Raw genomic sequence first — 20,047 nt, 5'->3', positions numbered from 1 at the left:
CTATTTGCCCTTTCTCTATAATAGAAGTGTCAGAGATGAAAGAAAGATAGTAAAATATATATGAAAATCTTCCTCCTGTCAGAATCTAGGGCACACCGCCAGACCCAGCATAAAGTCCCCACTCCCACCACCCACCCATCTGTGGCACCTCAAAATAGTGAGAGACCCAGACCCAGTTAGCCCTACCCCCATTGGGCGAGATCCAGACCCTACCAGCGCCACCCTTTTTAAGTCCCGCTGGGCGGGGTGCACAATCTCAGGTCCCCCGTCAAAACCCGTCAGGTGAGGGGGCACAGCCTCAGGGCCCCCATCAAGTCCCACAGGGTGGGGGACACAGCCTCAGGTCACCCGTCAAGCCCCACCAGGCAGGCAACAAAGCCTGAGGACCCCCAAACTGATGCAGGGGTGGGGGATGTGGCCTGAGGTCTCCCAGCCCAGCAACAAGGTGAGGGGAGTGGCTTGAGGTCTCCCATCAAGCCCTGCCAGGTAGGGGATGAGGACTGAGATTGCCCCGTCAAGTCTTATTGGGGGAGAGGGAGGGGGGTGCGTGCGCACAGCCTCAGATCCCCCAGAGCCAGAGTTGGGGGCGCAGCCTAAGGTTTCCCAGTCTGGGGTGAGGAAGTAGCCTGAGGTCCGCAGGTCCAGCACCAGAGTGGGGGGCGAACCTTGAGGCCCCCATCAAGCCACACCGGGCAGGGATCATGGCCCAGCTCCACGCAGGCTTAGGTCCCTGCTGATTGCTCGTTAAGGCTCATTACAGGAACTCGGCCTCTGCTGTTAGTGAAGCCATCTTGTGTTATGGAAACCCAGCCTCCGCTGTGGGCACAGCCATCTATGTCTGGAAACCCGCCTCCATCTCTGTGATGGTATGATGGGTCAATTTGCATGTTCCTCTTTATTAGCTAGGATAGTTGGGTGGAACCTAATCAGTTTGGTTCAGTGGATAGAGCGCCAGCCCATGGACTGAAGTTCCAGATTGGATTCCAGTCGAGGGCACATACCACAGTTGCAGGCTTGATCCTCGGCCCCAGATCTGGGCATGTGCGAAAGACAACCAAACCAGGTCTCTCTCACAGGGATGTTTTTCTCTGTTTCTCCCCCTCCCACTCTCTCTCTAAAAATCAATGGAAAAATATCCTCTGGTGAGGACTTAAAAAAAGAAAAATTATATACCATATTTTCAGGAGTATAAGACAAACCCCTAATTTTACAGTTAAAACATAGGTTTAGGCCTATATCTGCTGTATAAGACTACCCCCCACTTCCGAGGCAACACCGGTTCTTTTTTTAATATACCGCCTCTCTGACTCTGGCCAATCCGAGCAGGCTTTTTACTAGAACACAGTGTAGCTTCGGGTACAGAACGTGTATAATTTGCATGCATAAAAAGCCTGCTTGGATTAGCTGAGTTAGAGAGACGGTCTATTAATCAAGAACTGGTGTTGCCTCGGAAGTGGGGGGTAGTCTTATACAGCGAATATAGGCCTAAACCTATGTTTTAACTGTAAAATTATGGGGTCGTCTTATACGCCCGGTCGTCTTATACACCAGAAAATACGGTATACATACCCTAATATATAAAAACTCAGGGTCTGTAACATCCAAAATTACCAAAGTCTTGACTGAACACCATAAGTCAATCGTGCAGTCAGTGCTGGGTTGCCGTGGTGACTCAGCAATGACTGCCAAGGGGGCTGCAGATCAGGCCTGGAGAGAGGCCCAGAGAGAGGCAGGGTTTGATCCATTGCTCCGTGGCAGCTGTTGATCAGCCGTTGTGTGTGTGTGTGTGTCTGTCTGTCTCTCTGTCTCTGTCTCTGTCTCTGTCTCTGTCTCTGTCTCTGTCTCTCTCTCTCTCTCCCTCCCTCCCTCCCTCCCTCCCTCCCTCCCTCCCTCCCTCTCAGCTTTGCCAGCAGCAGCGCCTTTGTTTCTCTCCAGGCCTCTTCAAGGGCTGATCAGCCCTGCCTCTCTGATCAGGTCCAGAGATAGGCCTGGAGACACTGACTGGCATAGAAACTGACCAATCAGAATCAAATCTAGGTTAACTGTGAGAAGCCAATGGCTGCCTAGGAGGCAGAACTTTTGACGCTGACTGGCATAGAAACCAACCAATCAGAACCAAATTTGTCGAAGGGAGGGCAGTTGGGGAGCGAGATCAGGCCTTCAGGAGAGGGTAGTTGGAAGCATTATTAGGCTGGCAGGGGAGGGCAGTTAGGGGTGATAAGGCAAGCAGAGGCAGTTAGGGGCGAACAGGCTGGCAGGGAAAGGCAGCTGGGGGAGAGATCAGGCCAGTAGGGGAGTGATATCAGGCCAGCAGGGGAGGGCAGTAGGGGAGAGATCAGGCAGGCAGGGAAGGGCAGTTAAGGGCAACCAGGCTGGCAGGGGAGAGTAGCTGGGGGCAAGATTAGGCCAACAGGGGAGGGTCACTGGGGGCAAGATCAGGCCATTAGGGGAGAGCAGTTGGGGGCGACCAGGCTGGCGGAGAGTGCAGTTGGGGGCAAGATCAGGCCAGCAAGGGAGTGCAGTTGGGGGGAGATCAGGCAGGCAGAGGCTGTTGGGAGTGAGATCAGGTCAGCAGGGAAAAGCAGTTGGGGTGAGATCAGGCCAGCAGATGAGGGCAATTAGGGGTGACCAGGCAGGCAGATAGCTGTAGTTAGGAGTGATAAAGCAGGCAGGCAGAGAGGTTAGGGGCGATCAGGCAGGCAGGCAGAGGAGTTAGGGGCAATCAGGCAGGCAGGCTGGTGAGAAATTAAGAGCCAGCAGTCCCAGGTTGCAAAAGGGATGTCTGACCTGTGGTCGGACATCCCACAAGAGGTCCCCAATTGGAGAGGGTTCAGGCTAGGCTGAGGGGAACACCGCCCCACACACACACCGGCACATGAATTTCATGCACCGGGCCAGTGGTATGTATGTATGTGTGTGTGTGTGTGTGTGTGTGTGTGTGTGTGTGTGTATATATATATATAAAGCTTAAGCGACTAAACGACCAAAGGACCAGCCAACAGGTCGCTATGATGCACAGTGAACACCAGGGGCAGATGCTCAATGCAGGAGCTGCCCCCTGGTGGTCAATGCATTCCCACAGCAGGAACACCGCTCAGCTGTCCCACCCGCCCCAGCAGCCCAGCTGCAGCCACTCATTCCCTCAGTACTATCCTGCAGGCCCAATCTCCAGAGAACAGGCCAGGCGCAGCCAGCACAAACCCAGTAGTGCTGCCAGCCTCCTAGAAGTCAGCCTTGGGCACTGCAGACACTTCCCCTCCCTAGACGCTCCGCAAGGAAGAAACAATATAAAAGCAGCCGCCAGGTGGCTCCCGCCAACCGGCGCAAACATCAGCAGGACGGATCCAGATCCCAAGAGGGCAAGGGTGTCTCACTGCCTACCCAGAGGGCAGGTCGCATTCCGAACCCCCAAAACCCCCTTGGGACAGGTGCCAGCAGAAGGACTCATGGCTGGCAAACACCACTGTGGTGGCACAAGCCTCTTCCAATCAGGACTGACTGGGCGCAGGGGGGGTCAGGATGAGTGGGAGCAGCAGGCAGGAGCGGCAGGCAGAGTTGGACTGCCAGTTTGGACTCAATCCCCTCAGGCCACCCTGAGGGACCCCACCCATGCACGAATTTGTGCACTTGAAGGGGGGTCCCCTCAGCCCAACCTGCACCCTTTAGCAGTCCAAGAGCCCTCAGAGGATGTTCCAACTGATGGCATAGGCCTGCTCTCCACAGTCGGACATCCTTAGCTATGCCACAGAGGCGGGCGAGTCTCCTGCCACCGCCAGCCATTAGCCAGGGTTGTGGCTGACCAGCGCTCCCCTGTGGGAGCTCACTGACCACCAAGGGACAGCTCCTTTATTGGGTGTCTGCTCCCTGGTGGTCAGTGCATGTCATAGCAACTGGTCATTCTGCAGTTCAATCTATTTGCATATTAGCCTTTTATTATATAAGACTAGTAGCCCTGTGTACAAATCAGTGTACCAGTAGCTCACTGCCAACCTGCTGTAGCTCTCTGCAGCCAGCCTGTAGCCAGTAGCTCACTGCCGCCTTCCTGTAGCTCTCCGCCCACTGCCCCACCCTCCTGGGGCTCCCCCCAGCCCATAGCTTGCTGCCCTGCACCCTTCAGTGGCTCTCCGCTGCCCACTGGTAGTTTGCTTCTCCCCCCCACCCTCCTTCTGACCCATGATCTGGTCGTTACACTTCACAGCATAACAGATAATTAGCATATTCCTTTATTATACAGGTTACACACACACACACACACACACACACACACACATACACACAGAGTTGTGTGGAATGAATGTATGAATTTATAATTAATAGATCTCACTTTTGTTTCATATTTTAGCACACAGATAATGACTTGCTTTGGACCAAAACTTTCTCTTTTTCTGAATTACAGTCTAATCCCCAAGGACTGAAAGGAGAGATGTCCACCGAGGCACATGCACTTTCCTGCTCTCAAATCTTCAAGGTAAGGTGTTTCTCTCGGCTATCTATCTAGTTTTGGCACATTACCCTGAATTCTGGCTACATGCCTAAGCACAGGAAATAAATGTAGATTTTTACACGTCTAAGAGTGATGTTCTTAGAATGGCGTGCCACTTTAGTCTTGTCTCAAATCAGGTATTAATCTAGTGCCCTTTGACTTTCATCTCCCCCATTACCTTCCATTTCTAAATGTTCTTCTCAATTCTAATCCCTCTCCCATATTTCTCCTTCATCTAAGTCAGACTTCACAGTGGAATTTTCCTTCTGCTTCTTCATGATTTGTTTGAGCCAATTCTCTGTTTTTGATTTCCAAAGAAGCAAACTTCAATCATTCAATGTAATATTTTCTTATTTGCTCTTCAAATTTCTCTTATTTTTGTCATGTGACCATAAAATGTCTTACTACTTATACATACTCCTCTGTCGCATGTGTTGGGTCAAAACGTGGTTTACACACACAATCTTTTCCAGTTTGGGCACGAAGGCAACCCTGACTTAGGAACATAATCACGCTGGGGGCCCAGACCCTGGCCTCCTGCTATGCTGGATGAACGATGCATGTCCACAGAAGTCTCTCTGACCAAACAAGTTTTCAAAGTCAATCAATTTAGATACGAAAAGCAGAAAGGTACACAGGATAAGGAATAAACTGAGTTATATTACAATTGTTTTTAAACTTTAAAAGCACTGAAATACTTCTCTTACCTGCAGAGTTCTTTACAAAGCTTTCCGACGTAATTCCCAATTGCTGTACAGTTACTGTGGAAAAGTCCAAAGGTGATTTAAAACTATCTGGTGTGCCAGGATTAGCAATCACTTCAGCCACAGGCTTCTGGGATGTTACAAGACCCCCATTTTCCAAAGGGAAAGAGGCATTTTCTGAAACAGACAAAGCATTGAGGGGGCTAATGAAGCATCATTACCAAGACAAATACCTAAATTTTTAATTTTCACAAGGAGGCCACGGATCACTACATACCAGCATTAATAGCAGGCTCCATGGTTTCAAAGGGCTCGCTGTCTTTTAAATTGGTGTCCATCTAAAAAAAAAAAAAAAAAAAAGAGAGAGAAGAGAAAAAAGAACCCCATTCCCCAGATTAATGTGATTTAAATGAAGATTCTCATTCGAGACTGAACTCTAATACAATCTATACTGGCATGAAATTAGATGTGGAGTACTTTTGGAATTCAAATTAGAGGGAAAGAGAGGAAACTGTTGTTTGATATTAAAACACACACACACACACACACACACACACACACAACAAAACAAAAAAAACAAACCATACTATAAGCCAGTGTGCTGCAAGAATTTTTAAAAACATGCACTACCTGACAGTGTAGTCGGGGGCCCTGACCTCTTTTACGCTTAGATTGTCAAATTAAAAAAAAAAAAATGACAACAGCCAACACAATAGTCGTCGGGTGTAAAATGAATCCAAATCACACCTATTTTTTTTTTTGTCAGATTGGCAAATATATATATGTATATCAATATATATATATTTGTATGCAACAGAATTTTGTGTGTGCCATGAGATGAATAAAGGGTTGACAATCGCTGCTATGAGCCATGTAGCTTCTCAATCTTAGCGAACATCTGAGTCATCTGGGTACCCCACTGAAGGCCTAGCTAGCTCGGTGGGATCCCGGAAACCCTAGCTCAGGAGGTCGGGCCGGGCCCCAGAAAGCTGAAAAGCACACGGGCTGCAGCAGGAGGAGCAGAAGGCACTTCTGAGAACCAGCACTGCCGCCGCGCAGGACACCTGAAAGCCCAGCCCTACCTGACGCCGCGGCAGGCGCTCCTCTCGCCCGGGATTTAGTTTGGACGCCGCTGCACGGGAGTATCGGGGCGGCCTTGCCTTCTAAACCTCGGCTCTTCCGCTCGAGAGCCAGCAGCCTGGGCGGAGGACTGCCCCGTCCCGGGCCGCCAACCACTCCGACCCGCCGCCCGCTGACCCCGCGCAGCAGCCACGCGCGGCCGCCGCCCGCCGCCCGATTCAAATCGCCCGCCCCGCCCCCTCGCACAGCGACGTTACTCTGGGAACCTCTGCGCCGCCGCCGCCGCCCCCACCAGTCCGCGCGCACCCCGAAACCTCCCAGGCCCCTCCTTCCCCGACCCGGGAACTCGAGTGGCTTCGTGATTTCGGAGAGAAGCGACCGCTGGCTGCGGGGGACTCACGGGGCCGAGGGGACACCTGTTAACCCGCGTCCGTGGGGACTACTTACCGCGAGGGTCTCGCGGAGGAACCTTTACGGTTAGACCTTGGGCCCGCCCCTCCTATCTCTCCATTGGATGCTGCAAACTTCGAAAAGAATCATTGGACCAATCGCGACAGAACGATGGAGCCGGTTCTAACCCAATCAGCGAGCTTTCTCCGACGGTGGCGCCTAGGAGGGGTCACAAACAGCCGCGGGCGCTGATTCCTGTCAGTCACTTTTAGAGCTCCAGTTCCCTCAAGCCCCGCCTCCGTATGCAGATGAGATCTACCCGGTGTTGGGTTGGCGCCTGCTCCGTAGCGCTTCGAGCCGGAGTTCGGCTCTGAGGTCTGCTCTGATTGGCTGGGAACCCTACCCTGCCAGACCGCAGCCGCGCGCTCTTCCCTCCACCGGGTGGGCGGAGTCAGAATGAGCCCACCCAGTTACAGGGTGGTGATTGGCGGAGTTCTGACCGGCGTTGCTGGCTGATTGGTCGAGCTTAGAGTCACTCTGGGGTGGGGGGGAGGGAGTTGGGGGAAGGGCCCCAGGCTGGCTGAAGCGCCCAGAGGCGGGGCGGGCAGGAGGACCGGCCAGCCCGGGGGTGTGGGACGGAGAGTGCGCGTCTGTGTGCGGGTGTCTATGAGAAGGAAGGTGGCGAAGGGGGGAGCGTCCGAGTGGGTGGAGGGAGGGGAAGGGCGGGAGGAGAGAAAGGTGGGACCGGAGCCAGGCGGGAGGGTGGCGACTCACTCGGGACCCGGCGGGGTCGGCGCGATGCGGCGGGTGACCCTGTTCCTGAACGGCAGCCCCCGGAACGGAAAGGTGAGGGGGCCGGAGGCGGCGGGCCGGGCCGGGCCGGGCTGCGGGGGGCCGGGCCCGCGGAGTGCGGAGCGGGCTCGCGGGGCGCCGGGCTGAAGTTGGGGAGAGGGGCTGGGCGGTGGGCGTGAGCGGGATGGCGGGTGTCTGGGAGGTGAGGATGGGGTCCCCGCAGCCTCCTCCCAGCCCCCAGGTTCCTCCCCGGAGCCTGCCCTTGGGCTCCCTCCTCAGCCGCCCGGGGACTGACGCAGGTCAGCGGGCGCTTCACGGTCCCGGCGTCCGGGTGCGGGGCCGGGAGGGCCGCGGTCACCCCGGCGCTGGGTGCGGGTGCTCCTCTCTGCCCGCCGCCTCCCGGAAGACCCCGCTGCCCGCACCCCGGCCCGGGGAAGCGCGCCTTCCCACCTGGATGCTGGCTATGGTCTGCTCCGGAGAGTGCAGGCATGCAGGCTTGATCGTGCATAAATAATAATGATAATGATAATAATAGTAATAGTCATAAAGCTCTATCAGTGAATAAATGAAATGCTCCTGAATCCTAGGTCTAATAGGGGATCGGAAGTTAGGGATCTTTTCCTGGCGGTGCCTTCTCTCCCCAGTGCCCCCCAAGTCCCGCCGCCGCCGCCGCCAAACTTGTGCTCTCTTTATCTCGCCTTATATTTCACTTAGGGGCCTGGGACCCTAGGCCAGAAGGGATTGGTTTGACAGGTCTCCTCTCCGTGCTAGGCCTCTGTTGAGGGCGTGGTGCTAAATATTTTTCCACCCGCTGGAGCAATCCAAAAGGAATCCCTTTCCTTCTCAGCTCTCACCCCACCCCATGAAAAGTTGTCCGCCTGCTTTGGAAAATGTGACTGTTCCAGGCTGACTTTGTGGTGCGGCCAAGTGACATTCAGACTAACTGAGCCTGAGAGTCTCAACAAGGTAAAAGCACACTGGCCTCGCTGTGTTTACCTGCCAGAATGCTGTGTCTCCTGCATGATTTGGAAACATAACATGGTCCATTTCTGAATAGTGTAATGGCGCCATGGTATAAGAAATGATTTTTCCAACTTGCTCTGCGGTTTTAAACATGCTCTAAAAGTGTGAACCACATTGTAGTTTGTTGACTACGATTTTGTGTTCTGGTCTTAGAGAGTTAATACCCATATAAAATAGAACTGGCGTAAATTCAAGTGTTTGAATGTTCATAAATGCTGCCTTAAAGGATGCTTCCCAAGATTTACATTTACATTATTACTTCGCAAGATTTACATTTATATTATTACTTCGCAAGATTTACATTAACAACAAGATTTACATTTATCTGTTGTTAACTACATTCACAATCTAAAATTTAGGTTGTTATTGGAAGAAAGCTTTAGTATTTCCAAAGTTACAATTGTAATATGTCTTCAGAACGGCCTCTGCTGCACCTTTTCATCCAATCTCTCTGCTGTTATTCCATGAAAGACAAGATGTTTAGACCAGGCACAGTATTTATACAGTAAATTTCTCCTGTGTTAGTTTTGCCAGATTATCTTTAATACATTTTTTAAGCTGTCCAGATTTGACTCCGTTAGATTTTGGGATTTAAATTTTATTTGCTTTAAAAATATTTAGCTAGAGAATCCCAGGAGATTGGAAAAACACATCTCAAATAACTAAAGGTCAGTGTTTTTATTAAAAATCATAAAAACCCAAATTGAAAAATACTAGTATGAGTCAATATTAAAAATGTCATGCCATAATCCTTACTACTCAACTGGGAAACATTCTGTGCCAGAGTTGTCAGTGTTTCCTCCCCTCTCCCTTCGGCTGATTAAAAATAAATGTATTAGAATTATTTTACTTGACAAAAGAGAGCAGAATAATACATAACAGACTGCATTTTTACATATATAAAGTGACTGTATTTAGCCAGGATGGTATAATAATGACATGATGTTCATGAAGAACAGGCTGGGGGGGGGGGGGGGGGGGGGGGGGGGGGGGAATTACTACAAAACAGAGTTTGATTTTCCCATCCAACAGTTGGAACATCTGTGTCACTTCCATTATCTTCTTATTTGTAGCTTGTGTATTTGTTTCCTGCTCATCAGAATGTCAGTTTTTGTTTTGTTTTCTTTCAAATAAGTTATTGTCCTCTAAAGCTTATTTATCGGTTACCAGACAAGGCTATGAAGCTGGGGTAGGAAGGTATAGAGTCACATCAGGGGACAAAATATGGTCATCATGACGCTTCTATGTAATCTATAATTATTATAGCATAATATGCTAATTAGACAGGACAGCCAAGTGACCTTCCGGACATCCTTCAGAAGGAAGCTGTGGCTGTGGGGGCTGAGCCCCTTGCACAAATTTCGTGTATGGGACCTCTAGTTAGTGAATAAACAACGTGTAACTAGTGAATGTTTCAATGTGGAAGGGAGGACTGTGTATTCTTTCAAACTGTGCTTTCCGCAGTGAGATGCTGCACAAGAGGATCCAGTGCAGTTTAAGATTTATGGTTTTTTCTTAAAAACATAAAATAATGTTACAACTTCTTTTTGTTCCATTCTGGAAAGACACGGATGCTTTCCGCCACCCAATGTGTCTGCTGGTTCCAGGTCTGAGAGCAGGGAGTGTGTTCAGTGGGCAGCTTCTTCACGGCTTGGTTCACTTTGGCAGGTTGTGATGTCTGGAAGCTACCAAGTACCAGGTTAAGAGTCTTACTATCCTTTTTTTTTTTCCACTAAATTAACCCTCACCACAATGCCAAGTGACATTGAAAGATTTCTTCAAAGAATTGGTGGGTGGGTTGAAGACACTATAATCCTGCAAGAACAAATAATGAAAACGGCACCGCTGCCCCTTCTCCTAATATAAACTATGAGATTTTTTTTAATGGTGGATCCCTTTGGATCTGAGAAGTCGGGAAGTGCCAGAGTTTAAAGAAGTCTGTGTGAACTCTTATGTAATAACTGCTATTGACAATAAGTGCTTCCTTAATTTGTACTATTTTTCTTCGAAATATTAGCCAGTGATAGAATGAGATCATCCCAATTGGCAAGACATTTAAAAAGATTTTCCAGCACATGAAAATAAATCATTTCAGAATTTTTTTCTTTAACTTCTTTTTTTTTTCATATTTAAAGTCAATTTGGTATTTGGCAAAATTTCACTAAATTTATGGATAAACATTTAGGACATATTTACTGCAGTCAATAAAAGTCCTCATGTTGTTTAGAAAATCATATTCTTTGAGTTTGAATTTTTTTAAAATTGCCTTTCATCCTTTCTCCATATGCTCAGAATTCCCATTGTTCTCTTTTTATTATTCCATCTAATAGCTGGCGTTAAAATTGAAATGAGGACTCGGGATATCTGAGTATAGCAAGTGGCTTCTGAGCAACCTGATGTCAGTTCAGAGTTTTTGTATCTCTTGAACATAAGTTGTGCAAAGCATAGGTCTCTTGGGTACCTTATTCATTCAGCCAACACTAATAGAGTGCTGTCTTTGTATGGAGGCACCTTGCCAGGCTGCAGGCTTAGTGGGATGTGAAATAGATCTTAATTCTCTACTGATGTTTATAGTCTTGGTCCAGGAAGAAACTGTTTTCTTCTGGCTTTGCTATTAGGTCAGAAATATGTTGATATTATATATATCCAGATTTGAGCCCATTATATTGTTAGAGTTGAAGACAGTTGAAAATCTATGTGAACTTTTGCTTATTGAAATCTAAATATTAATTATTAATAAGAACCTTGTGAGGGCTTGCTCTTCATGCTAAACGGTTTTAAAATATATTTGATACAGCCGAGACCGGTTTGGCTCAGTGGATAGAGCGTCGGCCTGCAGACTGAAAGGTCCCAGGTTTGATTCTGGTCAAGGGCATGTACCTTGGTTGCGGGCACATCCCCAGTAGGGGGTGTGTAGGAGGCAGCTGATCCATGTTTCTCTCTCATCAATGTTTCTAAAATCTCTATCCCTCTCCCTTCCTCTCTGTAAAAATCAAAAAAATATATTTTAAAAATATATATATTTGATACATATAAAAGAAAATATTAAAGAATAACAAATTTCAGTAAGCTTGCCACACAATCCAAGAAATACTTTATTACCAATAACTTAATGTATTCATCCACTTTCCTTTCTCCCTGCCTATTCCATTTTCATAATTTGTATTCCTTTTTGGCATGCTTTTTTAATAGTAGTCTTGTCACTTATGTATGTATAACTATACTATATATTTTTTGTTTGTCACTTTTGTGAAATATATCCTAATTTGGTATCTCATTGCATGTAGTCTTTTAGGAGTTGGCTATTAATATAGTGTATCTAAGATTCCATCCATAGTGTTCCACATAGTAGTACATTATTCATTTTTACATATATATATTTTTTTTTTTATATATATATATATTTTTTTTTTTTTACAGAGAGGAAGAGAGAGGGACAGAGAGCCAGAAACATCCATGAGAGAGAAACATCGACCAGCTGCCTCCTGCACAACCCCCTGCCTCCTGCACAACCCCCACAACCAAGGCACATGCCCTTGACGGAATCGAACCTGGGACCTTTCATTCCACAGACTGACGCTCTAGCCACTGAGCCAAACCGTTTAGGCTCTACTTTTTTATATGAATATAAATATGTAAATATACTACCACAGTTTATCCATTATCCTATCAATGGACATTTGAATTGTTTATTTTCTTTATAGTTTGCTATTAAATTAACAGTGCTCCATGGAGATATATATATATACACACATATATCCAGGTTTATGTGTATGTTTGTACATATGCATATAAATATGTATGCATCTTGATACACATGCAATCATTTTTTTAGGGCCATGGTTCACAGACTTTAGCATGCATTGGAATTACCTGTAGGAATTGAGAAAACACATTGCTGGACCCCACCCCCGAAGTTTTAGTGTTAGCAGGTCTGGGGTGAGCCTAGGATTTGAGTTTCTAACATATTCCCATAGTTCCAGCTGCCTGTGTAGGGACTACACATTTGAGAACTACGGTTTCTATATATTTAAGTTGTAATTATTGAGTGTTAGGATGTCTGAGTGTTTTAATTTTACAAAATAGTGCCAAATTGTTTTTTCAATGCCATTGCATTAATTTATGACCTACATTCTCTTCAACACTTGGTGTTTTCAGACTTTTTAATTTTTTAATTTTTCCTTTGCCTTTTTGGTCTAGAGTTAAATGTCATTTTTTTTTAATAAAATCATTTTAAAATTTTAGATGTATTCAACTGAAAATGTAAGTAGAATAAGTTGAGTTCTACATTAAGTTAGTAATTGTAATTAATTATTGCATTAATTTAAATTGGCCTGCATAAATTAAACAAGTATTTATCAATTGTGTATTATGTAATAGATACTGTCAGGAATATAAAAAATCTTTTAAATACATATGCAGGTTTTTGTTTTGTTTTTTAATACCTTGATTTTTTTACAGAGAGGAAGAGAGAGAGATAGTTAAAAACATCGATGAGAGAGAAACATTGAGCAACCAACACACATGCCCCTGACCGGAATCGAACCTGGGACCTTTCAGTCCACAGGCCAATGCTCTATCCACTGAGCCAAACCGGTTTTGGCTACATGTGCAGATTTTAACTTTTGAATTTTACTAAGATAGGGTATAATTTGAAAATGGTATTTAAAGGCAAATTTAAAACTTACATTAAACTGAAAAAGTCCTGCTATGTATAAAACACATTTACCTCACACATACCTCAGATGTGAAAAGTGATGTGAAAAGTGATAGGAAATGTGAGGGACACGTTTTATTCAAGTTTTCTTTTATGGTGGTGTCTGCTTTGTGCAAGTGCTTTGGATTATTATTTTTTATTGTGGAAAAATAGAATATGAACGTTAACATTTTAGCCATTTTTAAGTGTACAATTCCTTAGTATTATGTACATTCACAATATATATAACCTCACCACTCTATATTTCCAAATCTTTTTCATCATCCCAAACAGAAACTCTGTATTGATTAAGCAGTGACTCTCCATTTCCCACTCTGCCCTGATAAGCTTTATTCTACTTGGTCTCAATGAATTTGCCTGTTCTAATTACCTCATATAAGTGGAATCATACAATGTTTGTCCTTTTATTGTCTGGTTTATTACACTTAGCATGTTTTCCAGATTCACTCATGTTGTAGTATTATTATTTTTATGGCTGAATAATATCCCACTTTATGTATATACCACATGCTATTTATCCATTTATCTGTTTATGGACACTTGGGTTGTGCATTATTTTAATAATTCACTTAGTCCCCTTTAAATTGTGCTTGCCTACAACCCTCCTCCCAAATGCCCCAGCTTGGAACAATTATCTGTTTGTTTGTTTTTCTTATGATACAAGAGGAAATAGTTGGAAACTGAGTACTCTGCTATTGAAAGATTGCATGCTGCTAGATTAGCAAACAACTCCCTTCATATACAGCTATTAATTTATTTAACTAAAAGTCAGTGTCTTCTATACTCCATTCACTGGCGAGCAAAGGACCTCATTTCATATGGCACATTTATCCAATATCCTGTGGGAAGTCAATTGGCTATAATGCTTCATATTCAGCTCCTCACCTACTTTTTATTCATAACATTCAGAAATCCTAACTGATAAGTACAGCTGTACAATTCAGCTGCTGGGAACCCATAGTTACAATCAGGACTGGAGCAAGAAATTCACTTCATGTAGAGATTTTCAACCCCCTACCTAAGCAATTGCATATACCTCACACATACCTCAGGCTACCTGATTGAAGGCAGGACAGATCAGTTCCGCTGGGCAGATCAAACCCAGCTGCTTCCTGTGTTTAGAATGTTCGCTAAAGTCTGGCTTTTATAAAATAAGTAGTTATTGAGGAATTAAATGAGGTGGGAAGTTGTTACTTTTTTATGGTAGTTGATCTAATACATGTTATAATAAACAGCAGTAAATCATTCCTGTCTATAATAATAAAAGGGTAATATGCGAATTACCTGGACAGCCGAACGACTTTCCAAATGGCATTCCCGATGACTTTCCCAACAAAGCCAAGGCTGTGGGGGCCGAGATGGCAGCCGAACCCTTGCATGAATGTTGTGCTTTGGGCCTCTATTTTTTTTAATAAACAATTCCTATAGCAAAAGAATAATGTAAAAACATAAAGGTTTAATAGGTCTCAGGCACTTTGCTAAGCTCTTTACTGCATTATTTCATTTCATTCTCATGACAACCTTCTGATGTAGGTGTGACATTTTTTTCATTTCCAGGTAAAGCAACAGAAGCATAAAGAGCTTAAATTGTCTCAAGTCAACAGGCAGCATAACTGGAGCACTATTTAACATACTTTAAGATTGCAGTTTGCTTCTAGTCAGACAATTTCTGATTCTCTAGTTTTAGATTTCAGCATATTAAGCACTCAGCAAATATTTGTCATAGAAAAAAAAAGGAACATTCAAAAACCTCTCAAAATCTCCTTTTATATGATAATCTCATTTTAATCCAGTTTATGGTGTGGTAATTTATGATTATGAGTGATGAAATTCATTATGCAAATTGTTCAAATTACAGGTGGTCGCTGTATATGGAACTTTATCTGACTTACTATCTCTGGCCAGCAGTAAACTTGGCATAAAAGCCACTAGTGTGTATAATGGGAAAGGCGGACTGATTGATGATATTGCTTTGATCAGGTAAGTTTGGCTTTTTATAAACTTTCTACTCTGAGCTCTTCGCTTCTCGGTGCTATGCTAGTTGCCTGACGCAATGGTTTAATCACTGTTAAAGAGTTTAGGATTTTGGCAAGTAATTGTCTACTATTTGCTCTTTTGAAGTTAAATCATTTGAGCTTAGGGTATATTGATCAGATAGAAAATCCTCAGTACATTCCAATATATTAATAGTCGCTCTGCATAATTCATATATGGTTATGAGGAATTTCTTTATGGCACTAGAAATTAATCCAATAAGATGCATTTTTAAAATATATGTGTATATATATATATGTGTGTGTGTGTGTGTGTGTGTGTGTGTGTGTGTGTGTGTGTATATATATATATATATATATATATTTTATTGATTTTCCACAGAGAGGAAGGGAGAGGGATAGAGAGCTAGAAACTTCGATGAGAGAAAAACATCGACCAGCTGCCTCCTGCACAACCCCTACCTGGGATGTGCCCGAAACCAATGTACATGCCCTTGACTGGAATCAAACCTGGGACCTTTCAGTCCGCAGGCCAACGCTCTATCCACTGAGCCAAACCGGTTTTGGCAAGACATGCATTTTTTAATGTTAGAAATCTGCCCTAGCTGGTTTGGCTCAGTGGAAAGAGCATCAGCCTGTCTTCTGAAAGGCCCAGGGTTCCTTCTGGTCAAGGCCACATGCCTGGGTTGCAAGCTTCATCCCCAGTAGGGGGCATGCAGGAGGCAGTCAAACAATTATTTTCATCATTGATGTTTCTATTTCTATCTCTTCCTCTCCCTCTCTGTAATCAATAAAAAATATATATATTAAAGTAAAAAGAAATCTAATTGATCTCTTTAATTTTATGTGCCTCTGCTTATTGTTCATTTGGTTTCCTAAGAATGCTTTGAATTTTATAAATATCACAAACATTTATAAACTAGAGACCCCATGTACGAATTTGTGCACAGTAGAGTCCCCTGGCCTGCTAGAATGGGCCTTTACCAGCTCTCCCAACATCCCCTGAGGGGTCCCGGATTGTGAGAGGGTGCAGGTCAGGCCGAGGGACCCCAGCAGTGCACAATAGGGGCCGGGAGAGGGGTGCAGGAGGTTGGCCAGCTGGGGAGATACCATGGAAGGGCTCCAGGGTGTGTCTAGCCCGTCTTGCTCAGTCCCGATTGGCCAGACCCCAGCAGCAAGCTAACCTACCCGTTGGAGCGTTTGCCCCTTGGTGGTCTGTGCACGTCATAGCTTCCAGTCAGCTGGTCGACTGTCTGCCCCCTCATGGTCAATGCACGTCATAGCGAGCAGTTGAGTGGCCTTAGCATATCATTAGCATATTACACTTTGAAATATCCCAGGCAGAATTACCTCTTTAAAAAATATCTAGTTTACCTCATCTCATCCTTATGGAATCCTTATGGGATCATAGAATTTTGAGGCTTAACAAATATGGAAAGGGAACACAAATTACTGACAATGTGCCAGTTAGTATTTGCTTTGCCCACATTATCTCATTTCACTGGCAAAGCATGGAATTAAAAAAAAAAATATTGATGGAGTGAGCCCCAGCCAGTGTGGAGCATTGTCCCATACACTAAAAGGTTGTGGGTTCAATTCCTGGTCTGGGCATATACCTAGGTTTTGGGTTTAATCCCCAACTGGGGCACATATAGAAGGCACCCAATTGATGTTCTCTGTCACATTGATGTTTCTCTCTCTCCCTCTCTCCACCCCCCTCTCTTTCTTTCTCTCTCTCTCTTCCTCCCTCCCTCCTTCCCTTCCTCCCCCTCCCTTCTCTAAAGTCAATAAGCATACCCTCATATCCTCAGGTAAAGATTAAAAGAAAATTGATGGAGTGAAAAGAATATGCTCTACATTATAATAGTATACAAAGCTTAATTTTCATTTAAATGTAGGTCATAATGATATACTTCAATATAATATTCTGCCTTTGAAGTTAATAACTTCTAGTCCCTTCATTTTATAAATTAAAAAACTAAACATCTGAGAAAATAACTACCCAGGCCATAAAGTTACTAGCTGATTTTTGTTAGAGAAGAAAACAAATTTTCATACTAGTCCTAAAAAGTTAACTGGCATTGTGAGCACGTAGAAAAGTTTATAAGTTTAAAAGATACATATTTAAAAATCCAAATAAAATAGGAGAATTTCTTATTTTTTCAATATCTATCTTCCAGATTTTTTCCGTTTTTATGCATAAACGAGTTACACTGTTGAATGATTTCTTAAAAAGACTTCATTATAAGAAAAATTCAGTGTGTTCCTGTGATGTTTTATAGGAAATAAAAATTTCTCCAACATAGAGGGTCATAAGCCTTCCAAACTATAAAATATATACCTGTTTAGTAATTTGTGGGTCACAGAACAATCTGGTACCTTATTTGTAGTACTGGTGGGATGGGTTGGGGCCGAGAGGAGGATGTCACTGATAATCCAGGACTTCGGATTATGTGAGTCATTTACATTGGGGGGTGAGGGGTTGAGTATATTAGATGAGTGTTTAAGCAGTTACTTTCATATATTCTTCCTAAATTTAGTACATAAATTTATTTTCCTTTCCAAAGCACAAAGCAGCTGATGATGTGGGAGAAAACCCCAGTAATTTATTTAGGATTACAGAATTAAAATAAAAAAAGAATTGGCTAGGCTTTAATCATATCCTTTGAACATAACAGTACATTCTTCAATAGATAAGAAAGCTTAATTTTAATCATCTGTATACCGGGTATTGTTTTGTTGACTTGTTTTCCATTTCAAAAGTACTTTCATGTGCTGAATCTTACTTGAATTTAAATCAAGGATAGTTAAGTGTATATGTAGTGGGTGTTTAGCAAAGAAAGTACTGGAAATTTACGTAGTCCATTTTGCAAACCTGTCTTCTACATAATTCTAAGGAGAAGTTCCTGTATTAAACAGATAATTCATGTGATTTCTAGATTTTGATGGTACCTTTTTAAATTTTTATTTCCCTCAGGGATGATGATGTTTTGTTTGTGTGTGAAGGAGAGCCATTCATTGGTAAGTGACTTCCTTAAAAGCCAATTTTGTCTGCCAAAATAAAAAAAATAAATTACATGTTTTACATGGCTTAATGCTAAAAAATATTTTGTGGTAGGATTCAAATCTTCATACCTGTTTTGATTCTGCATTGGGTGTGTGTGTTAAGTTAATGTTTAATTTGAATTGTATGATCACATTTAGTATAGGTACCTTATCTATTACATGCCTTTAACATGTTCTGGATGTGAACACATTCATTAAATATGACATTATACGGTACTTTTGATTTTAGAAATTATAATTGTTTTGAAATTTTCTCTTTCATATTCTGACAATTTCTATAAGTATTATATTACATATTTTTAAGCATTTATTGCTGCATAAGTAATGTTTGACAATCCTTCATAGTGGTCAAATCAGATTAGTCAAAATTATTCGGGGTCAAACACACACACTTGCACACATACACACTGCCCTTTGATTCAGAAGAAAGTGTCTACAGTTGTATTAGGCTTAAATACAGTAAATATTCTTAGCATGTAGTTGATATATTTAGTTCCACTCAATCAAACTCTGAAAATTTAAGAATGTTTTTTAAGCCATCACAGTAACTGTACTTGGTGAGCGGAGGTAGATCTCAAGATCATCGCACTGGTAGTTGTCCACTTAGAAGTAAGTGCATACTCTTCTCCATCTCCACTTGGCAGCAAAATTTTTTTTTTTTATCTTCTATTATCCATTAGCCTAACAGAGTGATTGGCAGGCAGTGGTCATATAATTGGTTCATTGCTTACAAACAAAATAAAAAAGTGATCAATTAGTATTTATTGTTATTTCATCCTCTGCATTAATTGATATCTGGATTATCCTACTTTGGGCCAGTGGAAACCTCTTCAAATCTTTTAATGCAACCTCATTAATTTTTTATAGCTTCCTTACTATCTGGAATAACAAGGTGTTCATCTTATACTTCTCCTGTCCTAGATCCTGATCAATATTTTTTCTAAGAAGCCTTGATTTCTTTTCTTTTCTTTTTAATACTAGAGGCCTGGTGCCTGAAATTTGTGCACAGGTAGGGTTCCTAAGATTGGCCCACGATTAGGGCCAATCAAGTTCCCTGCCTCCCTGTCTCCTCCTTTCCTTGCCTCCTGTGCACTGCCACCACATGGTCCTTTCCCCACCCTTCACCTGCTTCCTTCTTCCCTCACTTCCTCAGTGCCCTACTCCCACCACTGGTCACCTGCCATGTTCCGTGCCACACCCTGGTGGTCAGTGCACATCATAGCGAGTGATCGAACTCCCAAGAAGGCACTTTGCATATTAGCCTTTTATATAGATAGATAGATAGATAGATAGACAGACAGACAGACAGACAGACAGACAGATAGATAGATAGATAGATAGATAGATATTTATATTGATTTCAGAGCAGAGGGGGAGAGAGATAGAAACATCAATGAGAGGAAATCATTGACCAACTGCCTCTTGCATGCTCCTTAATGGGGATGGAGCCTACAACCTGGCATGCACCCTTGACCAGAATCAAACCAGGGACCCTTCAGTCCACAGGCCAGCACTCTATCCACCAAGCCAAACCAGCTAGGGCCTTGATTTCTTTCAGTGAGAAATATCTCAAGACACAGTCTGGGTGGTAGGGAGGCTCATTGTTATTGGGTTTGCCTTTGTTACTAGGGTTTTTGGTAGACAGAGTTGGAAATACATAGCTAGCCAGAGATAAAATTTATATGTAATATAAAGTACCTTTATAGAGAGGTTATCTCATGGATTCTTGCTAATACTTACAGTTTATAATCAGGAAAATAAGATTTTTATTTAACTTCTATCTTATTTCTCCTTTCTA

The 20,047-nt window shown here is 43.7% G+C and overlaps 2 protein-coding genes and 1 long non-coding RNA gene across 6 annotated transcripts in view; 2 read left to right on the top strand and 1 right to left on the bottom strand.

The window, feature by feature from the left end:
* The window catches only part of CDCA2 (cell division cycle associated 2), a 54,999-nt gene extending 47,770 nt beyond the window's left edge, over positions 1–7,229 (bottom strand). For 2 of the 4 annotated variants that reach the window (XM_045585912.1, XM_045585914.1), the window contains exons 1-3: positions 6,270–6,483; positions 5,465–5,525; positions 5,191–5,364 (exon numbers count right to left, since the gene is read on the bottom strand). In XM_045585912.1, coding sequence (XP_045441868.1) covers positions 5,191–5,364; positions 5,465–5,525 — 235 coding nt within the window. In that variant the 5' untranslated portion in view covers positions 6,270–6,483. Of the gene's footprint in view, positions 1–5,190; positions 5,365–5,464; positions 5,526–6,269; positions 6,486–6,714 lie in introns of those variants that run through there. The other 2 variants (XM_036450445.2, XM_045585913.1) reach the window with 2 other exon arrangements.
* Positions 7,230–7,348: 119 nt separating this feature from the next.
* The window catches only part of KCTD9 (potassium channel tetramerization domain containing 9), a 32,668-nt gene continuing 19,969 nt past the window's right edge, over positions 7,349–20,047 (top strand). Inside the window, exons 1-3 of the mRNA XM_036450438.2 lie at positions 7,349–7,503; positions 15,048–15,169; positions 18,161–18,204. Of these exons, the coding sequence (XP_036306331.1) occupies positions 7,456–7,503; positions 15,048–15,169; positions 18,161–18,204 (214 nt within the window). The 5' untranslated portion in view covers positions 7,349–7,455. The remainder of the gene's footprint in view (positions 7,504–15,047; positions 15,170–18,160; positions 18,205–20,047) is intronic.
* LOC123652885 lies at positions 12,602–13,206 on the top strand. Its single transcript, XR_006742436.1, has 2 exons — positions 12,602–12,894; positions 13,088–13,206. It is a non-coding gene; the product is annotated as an uncharacterized LOC123652885 (long non-coding RNA).

Source organism: Pipistrellus kuhlii, unplaced genomic scaffold, assembly GCF_014108245.1.
Source record: "Pipistrellus kuhlii isolate mPipKuh1 unplaced genomic scaffold, mPipKuh1.p scaffold_m20_p_21, whole genome shotgun sequence".
In the NCBI taxonomy this organism is placed as follows: Eukaryota; Metazoa; Chordata; class Mammalia; order Chiroptera; family Vespertilionidae; genus Pipistrellus; species Pipistrellus kuhlii.
This window is presented reverse-complemented; position numbering and strand designations above follow the sequence as displayed.